General features: G+C 36.5%; 1 protein-coding gene across 2 annotated transcripts in view; it reads right to left on the bottom strand.

Annotated features, from left to right (window-relative positions):
- The window catches only part of SYNPO2 (synaptopodin 2), a 95,656-nt gene that overhangs the window by 72,715 nt on the left and 7,538 nt on the right, over positions 1 to 15,403 (bottom strand). The window contains exon 1 of one of the 2 annotated variants that reach the window (XM_074823566.1): positions 14,666 to 14,791. The exons of the other annotated variant lie outside the window; for it this stretch is intronic. Within the exon in view, the coding sequence (XP_074679667.1) occupies positions 14,666 to 14,740 (75 nt within the window). The 5' untranslated portion in view covers positions 14,741 to 14,791. Of the gene's footprint in view, positions 1 to 14,665; positions 14,792 to 15,403 lie in introns of those variants that run through there. 2 annotated transcript variants of the gene reach the window in all.

Below are 15,403 nucleotides of genomic sequence, written 5' to 3'. Positions count from 1 at the left end.
TAATGTTAAATGGGACTATTCTGTGTGGACTCTTAACTCATCCCTACCCCTCATCAGCTCTTTCTATCTGCTGCAACAATCACTGGAACCAGCTCTTCAGCATAATTCCATTGCCATTAATCAGTTCTGCTGATCACATCAATACAAAAGCTAAACACATTTCTAAAAAGAGTTTGCTGGAACAGTCCTGGGCCCAAGCTAACAATTTGGTCCTGGCATCCAAATGCCTCAAAATCTATAAATGCAAAATATTACAGCCATCTCACCCATACTGCAGAAGTCTGACATGGGTTGAAATATGAAGCTTGAATGTTATTTCTGACTTTTTGGTTTGGACCCCATCTTTAGCTCTTTGGGAGTATACAACTTGTCATACACTTTTATTACTAGTACCTATTGTCACTCTTGTTCTGTGCATCAGGCTGTTTTTCTCAGAAGTAATTACAGCAGTTATCAACAAGCTTTGAAACTAGCCATGCTTTCTCTTGCAGTTTTAATTATAGATATTCTAAGGAGCATGCTAAGAAATGGTGTTTTACAGATGTGGCCATATCTTGCATGTGTACTGTCAAAAATGGACTAGATTGCCATTTAGTATTTTGACTCCTGGCAAGAATTAGGTATTTGTAAGCACCACTGGTCCATAACCAAAAAAGGTATTACTTGGAGAACAAAAAAATCTTTTAAACATTTTCAGTCTCTGCTTATGATTGTAAAAAGGCAAGCAAATGAACATTTTGAATTGTGAGCATGGAAATTTTCCTCCATCAGATTTAGCTGTTAGGTTTTCTTCCATAATGATTGGTTTAAATCCCAGTGCTCAGGATGTTAAACTTTTCATAGGAATGCACATTTTAGAATGGAACCTGTTTAAGAGCACATTTATATTTATTAATTTGAACTAACAGAAGTATTCTCACCTGTATTTTGTTCTCATGCATACTGAAATACATGCTGAAAGCCTAGGACTGTTTTTATTGCTTTTCTAAATTGAAGTGTTTAGACCTCCAAAATACACCAAGTTGGAGTTCCGCTGGTGCTGTGTGTAATTTTGTGTTGCTGAATGGTGAGGCTGCTAAATAACGCCTAGGAGAACTCAGAAACCTGTAGGATGGAGCTCTAAGAGGAGGCAGGAACAGGAAAGGGACTAGGGAACAGGACTTATCTTTCAAATTGTGTTTGACCTCTGTCAGTCATTTGCTTTGCACTAGGAAATATATAAGCTAAATCATTGGCCTTTTGCAAACTTTGAGAACTCTGCTTTGCAAAAACTGGTTGTTTTGAACCTTTGAAGGAATAGGGAACTCAACTGCAAATTCCAGATCAGTTTGAGGTAACTTGGGTTATCTTCATTATTATTTTTTTTTTTAAGCAGCAAATCATAATTCCAGAATACCACCCAAAAACCACCAATAAGTGTCTATGTTGTCTCTGTAGGACACTGTATTATTCTCCTGAATATATGACCTAACAATCTCTTGCAATATATGACTTTCTCCTAACTAGTCTCATGTGTCAGTACTTTTTTTCAATGTGATTTTTCACTTAGATATAACTATCTACAAAATTTACTGTCAAACAAAAGAAGCCTAAGCAGTAGGAAAAAATACTCCTACATTGTAACACCACACTTCTTTCAATTATAGGCAGTACTTCGTCACTTACACCCAGTTTCTTCCTGAATCTCTGGCTTTAGTATGAAGTGCAACGCCTGTTATAAATTAAAATCATGTATTTGCTTGCTGATTAATATCTATACCAGTGCTGAACAAACTAAATCTACAGTCTTCAGGAAATGTTCAGGATGCTTCCTTTTAAACAAGAAAATCTCTCTGATTAAATCAATTAGTTACCACTCAGAGGAGAAATGATCCAGGGTATCTGAAGGTATTAGTAGCCTGTTGGGTTATTTCTACTTGATTAGGGTTATATCCTGGGCAATGGTTTGGTCAGGATATTTTAAAAATCTGGAGTCACAATTCCAGAGCAACCATTGCCCTCTCTGCAGGTGTTCCACAGGAGTCCTCAGCAGAAGAGGGAAGGAAGGGTTCATTCACAGTCCTGTTCTCTCATGCTGTTGCTTCTGTTTTCCTTTCATCTACAAACTAAGGCAGCAGCTCCTCAGTCTCTGTAGGAAATTAATGTCTTGCTGCACCACTGCCTGCTATGGATCCTGAAAACTGACCAATGCCCGAGGGGCGAGGGTGGGCCAACGCCACGCATGCAACCCTAAACATAATCATGTCCTGAGAACGTCTGCAACTGTGCAATGCAGTGGCCCATGTTAGACAGCACTAATAACTCAGTATACTATAAAGCACTTCTATGAAGACTCTGATTTCTATGGTCATAACCATTTCTGTTTTAGGGTGCCTGTTTATTTTAATAGTTCACTTAGTTCTACTGATGCACTCTAATTGAATTCAACTGAATTATTTCCCTGTCTGCTGTCAGCCTTCTCCCTCCTGCGGCTCCCTGGCAACCAGGTCCAGGATAGGCCAGGAAAGACGCACAGACTCTTGAGCTATACTCTAAAAGCTGAGCTATACTGTAAAGCATAGACTCATCTGAAGTTATGCAAGATTCTTGGGTTTGCAAAAGACTGACTGCTTGTGCTACATCCATGAACCTAGTTTGGCCAGGATATTCTCAACTGATCAAACACTATCAAGGTGGAAGGGGGTGGAGAGGGCTTTGAAACATTTTTTCTTTTAAAATTTAGCTTTGAAGGCTACAGGATATTCTACATATATTCAGAAGAAGATTCAAATGCAGTTAGTCTCATGACAATTTGAAATGTTCAGCATTTTCCTGTAAACTCCCTAGGAATGGGAATTCAGATACATGGACAGTCTTGCCAAAATACTGTCCTGTTTTTGCTTTCCAAATGTGAAACTCCCATTGAAATCACTTGTTTGCTTTCTATTAACTTCAGCCTCAGTTGGAGCAATCTTAGGAGGAACACTCAGGGAAAAGTTCCATAGTGCTACAAGCATGAGAAATTAGCACTTTTGGAAACTTTAATTTATATAAGTGGCCAATATTGGACACGCATTTTCACATCGAAATGAAGCCTCATAATAGTTGCTTGATATTTAAGGGAACACAGAATATGCCTTGACTACAAGTGACTAATGCAGCAAATTCCTTTACAATGTATGTGCACTAAGGACAAAGTAAAAATCTTTAAAAATTATCTTACTAGAGTAGCAATATGTAACCAGCTAGTGCTGAACTTAAAAAAAAATTTGCATTTCTCCATATCTTGCATGGAACGCTTGCTGAACAGTCAGCATCCCCCACCCAGCTATTGCATCTTGAAAATACATACACCAGGTAGCATGCACTTTTTCTATGCATATTCCTAATAGTAACGATCACAAATCCCATTAAAACTTAGCTTTGTAAGACATAACACCAGTTTCTCTCCCTTTTGTAAATGAAAGATAGGATACTTGAGTGTTGCAGAACACAGAAAATCAGAACTTCAAGTGGCATGTTGGAGACCTGATTTCATATATAAAATTGTAAAAACTAAGACAAGGGTTGTAACAAAAGGATACAATGATTGCTTGAATACTGCCTCCTACCTTCTGATCCGCCTTCCCCTTTGAATGGCACAGTGAGCAAAAGCTAGAAGGTATGAAACTACCTCTTTCAGGTCCTCATGTTATGCCAAAAGTTTCAAATGCTGAATCATAAACAGTAACAGAAGTTTAAGATGGAAAGGGCCTTCTTCTGCCCTGACTTTACTATTGTATCCTTTAAGACATTGGGGAGAAAGCAGTGCAGGGAATAATACAGTAATATTTCCTTGTAGCATTTTCAGTCTCTCAGGTCCACAGCATATCTGCTTCTGTCAGTAATTTTGTTTTATTTGAAGTAATTTTATTATTGTGAACAGTCTGACTTACAGTGTCAGGATTTTGAGGAATTTCCAAGTAGCTGAAGTACATGGGGTGCAGTAGAAAAGTCACATTATCTGTGCATAGCTAAGTGAGTGATGATTCCCAAGTTTGTTATGTGTTTTTGGCAGTCAGTGATTTGCACTGATGGGTGCAGGAGCTTCACTTCCAGGCCAGACCAGAATAAAGTAAATGTGAAGTTTGCTTATGAAAGGAGATTTCTGTCTTATCTATAGAACTGAAACCAGGGGTAAAATGTTTTATTCTTTCCTGACCTTTTCCCCCTTCCCTTTAAAACACTACAGTATTATGTTGATTTACAGCATTCTGAAAATTTTGATATTTTTCTCTTTAAAACTATCCTTATCATGCCCAAAACAGAAGATAATTGGGTTTGGTTTTATTAAAATCCTCTCTGAACTTTTTACACTGTAGCTATTCTTCTCAAATGAGTCATACAATAACCATTCCCAGTTTGTAGCCAGTTCTCCAAAGAAGCAGAAGAAAAAAGAAACAACTTCCTTTTAAGGGAATGAGACCTGTTTGTAATGATAAACCTCTTTCCATTTCTATTTGAAGACATTCTCCATAACCCAAGAATTGATAGTTATAAAAACACTACCTACTTTATTTGGATTACAAAAACATTCGTAGCTATAGAACATTGTTTAATGTTAGCCTAAAGCATCTGTATATACGCTCACACAAAGGGGTACTGTTAAAATTACACATATGACATGTTAAACAAGCAGCTAGTTTACCAGAAAACTGTAAAAAAAAGCTTAGAAATTGTTTAATTTCATTTTACTTAATACTTTAAATAAATGAGTTTAAACAAGAAGTATTTAATATTTATGTGGAATGAAAACAGTTCAAAAGTATGTAATTATATAAGTAAGCTAACACAGCAAAACTCATCATACTGCTTGAATGCTAGAGTAGTCACATGTTCTTAGAATTTGGGAAAATATCTCCATGTCACACATCACTGTGACAGTTTTTGTAACTTCTGAAAACCACTGTTATTTTAACAGCAGCTATGTTGTACAGCTACTCAATTTCTGTCCATAGAAATTAGATATTTAGAAATTAAAAATAGGTATTTAGGTGCCCTCACTGTGCATTTTGTTCTCAGACTGTGATCCTTCCAAGCTTCTTCCATTAGCCCTGCAACTAGTAAATAATAATTTCTCTAGTACCACATGAAGAAAGATTTAAATATTAAAAACTTGGGATTACTTCTTTTTCTCCTCTTGCGGGTGGGATCACTTTGCAATCCAGAATATCCAGAAATGTATTCTAATTTTAATGAAATCTGTAAGTCAGGTAAGAACCAAATTTCAGTAACTGGTACTGTAAGGAAAATAGCATATGTCGTAAGACTCACAATAAATTTTAAAAGTTTGTCCAGATGATGGCCATGGTTATTTTATGGGTTTTTTAAAGATACTTGACTATAGGTAAAATTTTTCCAAGATATTAATTTTAAATGTGTAAAATGGGTGTTATTGCATACAAATTAAAATATTTCACTGGTTGTGTTACTTAGATGGAAATAAGAATAGAGTTATAAACAAGGTAAAGGTTGAAGGGGAAAAAACCCTGATACTAAATTCAGATGCAAAAGCAGAGATGAATTGTTTAAGTTGTATTGCCATCCATTTAGCTCTGAACCCCTGACACTATAGTTTATTAGAGAGGTGGAGACAACAGAATTCTTTGTAACATGGATTTATATTACCAGAGGAGCTACAGCAGACTTCTTCTGTGTTGTTAAAATAAATTAATCTAAACCAGCAGGGGAGCATCCTTGAATTACAATGGTTGCATTATTCAGAAACTGTAAAGATTGAATTTTTAAGGAAATCCAAAAGGCATGTAGCTTGAGAAAGAGCCAGTTGTTTTTTAATACTGCCATTTTTAACAATTCTTAATATAACAAACTGGAGTATTTTTTCAAGCAGATCTTTGGCATACATTTTCTATGGTTTTATTTAATTATCTTCCTCTGAAGTATTATTATGTACTAACCCAAGCATAATATGGCATCTCTCATCCCAGATAGATTCTGAAGTACTTAACCTTTGGCCAAAGTCTGTGCCAGCTTTACAAAATGTTGGCTAAGTCAAGGATGCAGTTATATACACAGAAGGCTGCAGCCCACACATTCATGAAATGCAGCAATCCTATACCAAGAGCACCACTGTGTGTGCCTTCTAGGAGGTAATGTACTATTTTCCTAACAAAACATTCAAAGAGGAAAGGGATACAGGGTAACTAATGTAATCAGATCATAGGTACAAGTTGGAATTTGGTTGGGACAATAAAAGTAGTCTCTCTCCTGCAAATGGATTTTTTAAATGTGAAATTACTGCAGGTGGTCAGAACTCCCAGGTACACATTTCGTGTTAGGATTACTCAGGGGTTGACTCAGCAGGGACACGGCCATATACTGAATGCACAGCATTAACTTTCTGCAACACTGGTTTTGTCAAGAAGGAAGGGCCTTGAAAAACGAAATCACAATTTGAAGCAGTATTATTTACATTTGATGCACAGTTTTTGATTTTAGCATAGATATAATTTTTATAAAAACATACTACTAAATATAACAGACAAATATCACTGCTGTTGCTAATTTAATTAAGTGATGCATAGCTCATAAATGCAGCATATCAGCCAACTGTGGTCTACCAATGAGCTGGTCACACATGTGGATGTGTGGGTACACCTCCATTTCCTGAAAACAAGGAACTGAATTGTGAAAGCGTCAGTACCTTAGATATTTTTATAATGGAAGAGCACATGTAAAAAGCTTTCGTGCTTTTTAAAGACATCATAGTTCCTGTGCATTATAATGTCACTAAACCTCCATGTAAATGTTAAAATCAATTAGTGGGGACAAAACCTAGGACAAAATCCTACTTGCTTAATTAGTTGAAATTAAGTCCTGGATTTTGCTGCTATCAAACACTCATATTTTGAAAACTTTAAGATCTGAAACCTGCTATATAGTATGATAGGTCTGAAGAATACTGTTACCCCAAATTACAGTCATATTGCCTCATGTAACCTTTTTTTGTTCCCCCTTAGCTTTGTTGAAAATTGCACTACAGTTCTTCTAGGGTAGCTCCATCAGCTTCTGGAGAGTTATGCCACAGAGGTATGGCCTGTTCTGTACAGTGTTATTGAAATAGATGTTAGAACCTAAAGTCATGATAGGCTTCTGTTCTTTTGTCTCTTCTTCCAAAACTATAAATAATAGAAATAAGGATTAAGAAAGATAATTGAAAAATGCTATGGGACTAGAATAAAAAAGATTTTCAAATATTACTCAGATGTTAGAATAATAGTCAGTTTTAAAGAATTTTCTAAAAATAACAACAAAAGAAACAAGCACATGCAAATGAACAAGATAATCTTGACTGTATCAAACATCTGGAAAATATAAGCACACATAAAAGAACTACTCATTTTAAGGATTTAATTTAATAACTCATCCCATTCAAGAAGATTAACATGTGGCTATGAAATAGCTACTTGCCGTCAGAATATTTCACCCCAATATAGTTGTAGAAAGTTTTTTGACAGCCCTAGTTATATTAGTTTAGGGCAACAGCATTCCTTTTTATTCTCTGTGGCTACTGTTGGTCCAGCTTTGCTACAAGATATCCTGATTATTTTTCATCTATTAAATGATGCATCTAACTCAGTGGCATTGTTATGGCTACATGGAACCTTCAAGTAACCTTAGTATGTATAACTCCAAAACTGCCAGATCTTCATGACTTGGTTTTTAGAGTGAGCCCTGACCTTACTACATAAGAAACCAACAAACTACTGTTATCTTGTACAGAGTTAAGAGGCACTTTTTGTAAGTACTTTTGAAATTAAGGCTCTGGCAGCCACAAAACCAAAATCCTCCATTTAGTATTTCCGTTTAGATCTATGGAAAGTGCTTCAACTCCCAACAAAGATCAAATACTAGCTTTAAAACATGAGACACAAGCAGAAGAGGAAATGGAAATCACTCTGTCTTCTCCTCTCATATGCATTGTGTTGCTTTCAGAGTTTATTCATGAAAGAAAAAATAATCTGAAGGAACATTTGATGATCTGACAGCATGGTATTCATGAACGATTGTTCGAAGGACTGTCAGGAAACCTGCAGTAATGGCAAAGTCAGCCCTGATCTGCGGCACTCTGCCAAATGCCAAGCGCCAAATAAAGGGAGTAGCAGCTAGAAGGAACTTGTGAAGGCACAGCTAGAAACTGAAAATACATTTATGTGGATCAGTTCTGTAATTCTGTACTTGTTTCCTGAGGAAGTGCTTCCCTATGATTCACATTACTATATACTTTGAAAATTGATGTGTGATGTAGCTCCTTATCTCACGGCACTGTTTATAGCTGTCTGTTCAAGAAACCTTTACAGTCAGACACAAATTTCAGCATCTTGTTGATGTAAGAAGCCATTTAAAAATCAACTGAAGATCAAGAGTGGCATTTTAAGCAACTGGCTAGGAATGTAGAAATGTACAGTGATCTTTTTCACCTAAAAGAAGATAATCTGACTCAGATTGCCTCAGAAGACTTATAACTTTGCTGACACCTCTCTTACTGATATAATTTTGAGGGAAGGGTCCTGTTATATGAACTGCTAGTATCTTCTCAAGTTTCTCTGGGAAGCACACTTTTTAAGGATTGCATAGTCTTTAAACAGATGTCACAGGTCAGCACCTTCATAAATTAAATTCAGTGTCAGAATCAGTGTCCAGTTTCTTTTCTCTTTATTATTTTGCCCTGAAACTTACCTTTTTCTTATTAACTTAAGCCTAATAATTAATTTAAAGAAAACACACAGCAAGAACATTTTAATGTCACTGTATCAGTGGGATTGCTTTCCAGTTCTTTCCTTTTTGCATGGAAGAAACCAGAAATCTGCACATTGAAGTAAACTTTATCTCATCCTCTGTGCCTGAAGAAAGAAGCCTTGATGCCAGAGATGACTGTAATTTGTGCAAAGAAAGAGAAGACCAAGTCCAACCTCTCCCTTCATGCCCCCCACCCTGTACTCCACATGTGTTGCATAGGTTTTTTACTCTGTGAAAGTGTTTATCCATGTCTGACACCACAGGAATGCAGCAAAGCTTTCTGCATTAAAAAGAAGAGGGATCCAGAGATGGAAGTGATGTTTCAATGAGGACAACCTCAGCAGATCTGACAGACACATACTTGCTTCACGATAACCAGTATTAGCTGAAGGATGGAGTTGGGGCCTGCTGCTGACAGGATTTTGCCTTAAATACTCCTTAGCTGTGTGCTCAGTCCAAGCAAAGCAGTCATACAGATATATTTCTAACCAGTCAAGTGCAGTTGTGGCAGGATCTGTATTTGCGATACTGGTTTAGAATGTGACTTACTGTGTTTAAATGATGGAGAAACTAGAGGTACATAAGGTCTAAGGGAGCCAAGTGAAATAGCCAAAATGAAACCCAAGCACATGTAAATATCATCTGGCCTGAGAGTATCTTGCAAATGTAAAACTAAAGAAATCAAAAAAGTTCAAGGAAGCTTTTAAATGAAACTAAACTCACTTGGGCCAATATGTAAGTTTTGCTTTAAGTGACGTACAGGTATAACATGAGATTATGTGACTCCCTAAGGGAGAACAGTGCTTTCCCTATTACTACAAAACTGTAAAAACAGAGAAGACTTTGTAGCATATAGTTTCCTCTCCCAGTAAGGAGAAAGTTGTACAAGAGTCCTGCAATATAAAAGGGACTGGCAATCACAAATAAACCTATTCATATAGTATTTCGACCACATGCAGACCAAAGATCTTCTCCAGGTATTAAACTCAGTCCCACAATCTGTGTATTACTAAAAATATTATGTTAATTAAAAACTGTTGATGCCAGATAGCACAGGTCTCATTTGAAGGCTTACTCATAATGATCTGATGGAAACCTATTAGAAGAAGCTTTTTAGTTGGAAAACAGACAAGCAAGAGGCACTGCATAGGACAGAGGCAATAGGTAATTCTTACAGCTATGACTGTCACTGTGTGCACATCCATCGTGATTGATCCAGTCACTGAAATAAATTGTGTTCCTTGTTCTTGATGGAACACACATGCACATAAGCATGAAACAATTAATATTTTCCAGCCGTTAAAAAAATGTTTGGGTCTAGAGCAGTAAAAGGTTTTGGGGAAAGATTTGGTTTGGCTCTCATTTTAGGTGAGCTTGATTACCATGCTGTTGCCTAGAACACCTGAAAAGAAAATATTTTTCATAAGAAGAAAGGTTCCTTCCTGCCCTTTTCAGTTTCAGCTAAGATTGTGCTAAAATATGATCCCATTTTTGCCTCTCTGTTTTTATCCCAGGACACAGCATGCCAGGGTTTAATTCTTCAGTGCAGGATGATGCAGGACTCCAGAAGGCCTGAATTCAAGCCTGATTTTTTGCTTGAGTCACTTAGCACCCAGTATCAATTTGTGCTAATTCCCAGTCTCTGCAACTTTTCCAGGCCTCTTATGTAAATCAGGCCTGGAAGCAAACAACAAGTGAATGACCCAGAAGGCTGGTACGGGGCTGGGCACCATTGTTCTCAGGCCACACAATTCAGTGCTCCATTTGTTCATGGAGTAACACTGAAAAAAATGACAGGCTCCAAAGATAACTATCCCCTCAGGCTTAATTATCGTTCCCTTTGTACTATTCTTGCCATTGTAGAAAAAGAGGCATTCATGGTCCTCTCTCTACATTTAGATTCACTGTATTGTTTTTCACTGTTCCTGTAAATTTAGAGGAAGAAAACTGTAACTTGAGAGAGCTTGGGAAGTTTTTCCTTTTATAGAATGACAAGAGATTCTAAAGTCAAATCCTTTTTGTAGTCACAAATTGTGCCATGAAATCAGAAGTCTTCTGGCAACATTATCCTGGTAATCTGGAAAATGACTTAAAAATGTAGCACATTTAGGAGGTGAATCAGGGCCTTTCAAATAAAGTCATGGAAAAATGAGTTGGATGTCACCTCACTGATCTGTTGAGTAAAATTAACTATTTGAGTAAAAATAGGCTCAAGCTGCAAAGCTCAGGTAGATTTCCAACACCCTAGCGGTTCAATGATGCATTCTTGGATTTGGTGTACTTCACAGAAGTCTATTCTTCATCAAATTACTAAAATAACCTGGTTTTAGAAGAGCTAATATTACAGACTGAAGACATGACTGAAAGTGAGGGCAGAGAAAGGAAAAGCAGGATAATGAGGAATTTAGAAAAAACATAATTTTAATATAGCTCAAAATTCAAATTGGATACAAGATCTGGGAGATCTTACATCTTCAAGGGCCCCCAGCCCTGTCTTCTCTGTCAGATTGGGCTGGAAGAAATTGAGGTTTGATAGAATGTTTTTTTAATACTCATTTTTTATTATTATTTCACTACACATCAACAGTTATGTGTAATATTACTACTGAATGTTCATAATATGGTGTAAAATAGGTGCAGAAATATTTTTCTGTTTTCTCTTTAAAGGATTATGACTGCCTTGTTCTTAAGGCCTTCTGAAATATTCCTTTTTAGTTAGTTAGTTTTTTAAAGATCAAAATGTGTCCTAATTATAGTATATATAGTATATAAATATATTACAAAACCACAAATCAAACCCTAGTACAAATTTGTGGAGCGCTCCTTAAGGGGATTACATTCTATTTGTATGCAGGGAAAAATAAGTAGAAGTGAAAGGAAGATTTGGAATTACTAATTTGATATTATGATTTTGATTAATTTGATATTATGTGATCCTTGACTTAGTTTATATATATATTTATCTTGAAGGTATTAATTCTACACTTTGAGATTATTTGGTCTGGGAGGTACTGAGCTGAATAATACATACAAGCTTCAGTTAGAAAACATTAAAGCTAGCAACCAAAATTTCTCCAAGGTGTAACTGTCTTTACATTCACTTACCTATGTTTTTGGGGATTGTGAATAAGAGCACCATCTAGTGATAATCAGTAATATGTTAGTAACACAAAAAGGTGATTATTCAGTCTGGACATAAAGGCACACTCCTAATTCACTTAGCAAAGAGATTTAGGGGCTTGAAAGGAAACAGTGTTCTAGTTGTGGTTTTCAGTTCAGTTTAATGACTAGTATCTTCCCCTTAGATAGTCCTAAACATGCACAACACATCTAAAGGCTAACTTTGGCTGACAGTATGGATAACATGAGATAACACTTTAAAACTAACACTTTGTTTCATAAACTGATGATGTAATTTTATTATGTATCAGTGTAACAAAACCCTCCAAGTTTGCAAATGGCTCATTTTATACTGATCAGTATAACATACTTATTCCACTGACTGAGAATTTAGGTGAAACCATTTCCTAGGTATCAAGTGTTTTGGAAAGCCAACAATTCTGTAACTTTGGGCTTTTTTTCAGTGAAGGATATCAAACTGCTGCTCCTCTGTAAGGATCTTAGATATTAAATAGTATTATATGTTAGAATTTGCTTAAAACATCCATGTTTAGTGATAGTTTTTTTTCTAATTTGAAGAATTTTATAAGCAGGTCTTACGCTATCCATTCCACAAGTACTATTTCAGCGTGCAGAAAGATCATTATGAATATATGATAATATATAAAGCTATTTATCCCTTTCAGATTATTTCCATATGCACCCTCTGTAATTAAACCAGTGGCTTATGGCAGCCAGTCTTTGAAGTGATCTCTGCAAAATAGGGAAATGTAATTTGTTGAACAAAATGCTGATCAGTCTATTCCAGCCACATCTGTTAAGCTCTAGTAGTTCAGAGGTTTCTGTGATGAAAGTTTATGCAAAGCAGAGTTTCCTGTATTTCTTTCAATCCAAAGGAAGTTCATTGGAAGTGATGGGCACTATTCTAACCAAGTAAGAAGGTTTGAAATCTGAGGCATTGTTTGCCCACAATTTTCAGTGAATTCACTGAAAGTGATGTTTATAAGTAGCTGTACTTACATATTTAAATAAAAGTACTACTGAGAGAATGGCAAGAGAAAGCAGAGCAAGAGTTTCCGGCAGAGAAGACAAGGATTTAGAGAGATAAATGGAGATGCTCTCTTCAGGAGCACTAGTGGTGGTGGTTGAGTAAAGCTAATAAAACTTGTGACATGATTGCCCTTGATTGCAGTACCTCTTGGAAACACCTGATATTATACAGGTATAGACAACCATTATAATTACCTTTGCACAATTCTCCATGTAGATGCTTTTATTCTGGAAGAAAAACAGGTCTTTTGCAGGAGCCTTAGAGCCTTTCTAAAGTGATGTCAGTTAAACTGTTGAAGATGCATGTACAAGATGGGTGTGCCAACACAAGGAGTTACTGTCTGACTTGACCAGCCACAGCTATGCTTGCTGAAAAGGTTGCCACCCACAGCTGCTTGGCACTCCTCTCTCTTTCCTCCTCCCTATCCTAACCAGAAGGTTTCTACGCTTCAAATGTTAAAGATGAGCTGCTCATATGATTGTTCCCCAAGCTCTCAGGCAAAATGAGGTGAGTTAGCAAAGCCCTGGTATCTGAATTGTTAAGAAATACCAGCTTATTTCAACCAACACAAACCTGTCTATTTCCAGAGTTGAAGAAAGCAAGAGGGCAGTTACAAGTAGTCCTTTCAACCAGTAAACATTTGCAACTGAGAGGTATGTCCACAGTCTAAATTTTGTCCTTAGCTTACACTGATATATTATTGGTCCTTTAATAAATGGCCTCTAGATTCTAGTAATGTCAGTCTAGTACCTACTATTAGAAATCATTTAACTTTCTTATAAATATGCAAACTGAAATGTCTTCAACTCAAATGAGTATCCTTATCCTTACAAAGACTTCCAAGACAGCTTGGAAATAAAATGTACAATTACCAAATAACTTGAAAAAAGTTACATTATTCAATAGTGTTATCAGAATACCCCAAAGTCTAAGGAGGGTTTTGTTCCTTTAAAGGGAATTAATTCTGTGTCTAGCAGAAGATTATAGTACGTAGATCCCTAGCAAAAACTGCTACACCCTTCCCAATGAGGATTTTTATTCATGATATCTGCTTCTAATTAAATAACTGCACTATGTTATACATGCTAAGGCCCAGTCCTTTGCCCTTTGAAGTCAATGGCAAAGCTCCCATTAGTTCATGGGAAAAAATGTAACTCCTTTGTTAAGGCTTCCTTTATAGCAATTTCAACTGTTTGTTAGGTTTTTAAGACAAAGATTCAGCTTTGCCACCTTTGCCTGCAGACAACAAGAAGTTCCTGATACTCCTTGTATTAGGCAGAGAGTAGGGGGAAGGGGAAATCTGGTCTTATTAAATTATGTTCCCCTGTCATTCCATTTATTTTTCTTTCTGTTACTGTAAAGTGCCACAATGGACATATGATTGTCTTGCATTATTTTTATTTTAGAAATTTGCTTGAAATTCAATATTGTAGCAATTTATGCTGTACATGGCATGTTTGTGCTATAGAGAACATATCAAATGAAACCAGCAGTATAGAAAACCATAGCTTATCTACTTTCTTCATAGTTTTGACCCATCACCAGTTCATCTGCTAATGAATTGTAATATAAAACATGCCTACAAAAACAAAACATCCAGCTTCCTAAATGGGACCATATTTCTAAAATATACTTACAAAACGGCAAGTTTATACAATAATGATTCTACAGCTACTCAGTCCAGGATGACATAACTCTTTTGAAGCAAAACGTTACCTGTGTATTTGGTGCCCCATTCCAGATGGAGTAAGGAGATATCAAAGAAGGAAACCTAAAGGATTCAAAATACATTTCTGTGGAAATAGAAAGAAGGCCTGTAGGCACTGTTTCCCTGCTAAACAAGAAAAGAAGATTCTGTGCTGTGCCTAGGACTACAGCACATGATAGACAGCTCAGGGTGTAAACCCATTGGCTCTGGCAAGCTTAGAGCTAGGTTTTTGTTATAATTTACCTTCCACATAAGCAACAAATAAAGCAGTCACATCTTCACTGTTCTTAACATCCCGCTGAGAGCAAGGTGCTGAGGTGTTTTGAAGATTTTTGGCTTTCATGCTCAACACCATGTTGTATTGGCAGGTAACCAAAAAACAGCACTTTGATTTTGGTGCACGCTGAGGTGTTTCTGTCTAAACGTGCATTAGTCTCATACTAACATCCACACTGACTATGGACTACAGATTCTAATGAAATGGGACAGATGGGAAAAATTACAGAAAAGGAAAAAGAAATCCACTGTGTAACTTGTATACATTAGGTCTGAAATTTAAAACCTTCAAGCTGATATCCAGGGGTTTTTTTTACTGCCAGTTTCATTCCAGCCAACAAACAGTGCTCATAAGTACTGCTTGCAATCTAAATGTTATCAGTTTTGTCCACAGTTAATTCCATGCACAGAATTGTCCCTCTTAAAGTTGAAGCTGTCTCTGCAAATCAGTCTCATTTTATAGAGTGCTA

The sequence above is a fragment of the Strix aluco genome, chromosome 4 (assembly GCF_031877795.1).
Source record: "Strix aluco isolate bStrAlu1 chromosome 4, bStrAlu1.hap1, whole genome shotgun sequence".
NCBI lineage: Eukaryota > Metazoa > Chordata > Aves > Strigiformes > Strigidae > Strix > Strix aluco.
This window is presented reverse-complemented; position numbering and strand designations above follow the sequence as displayed.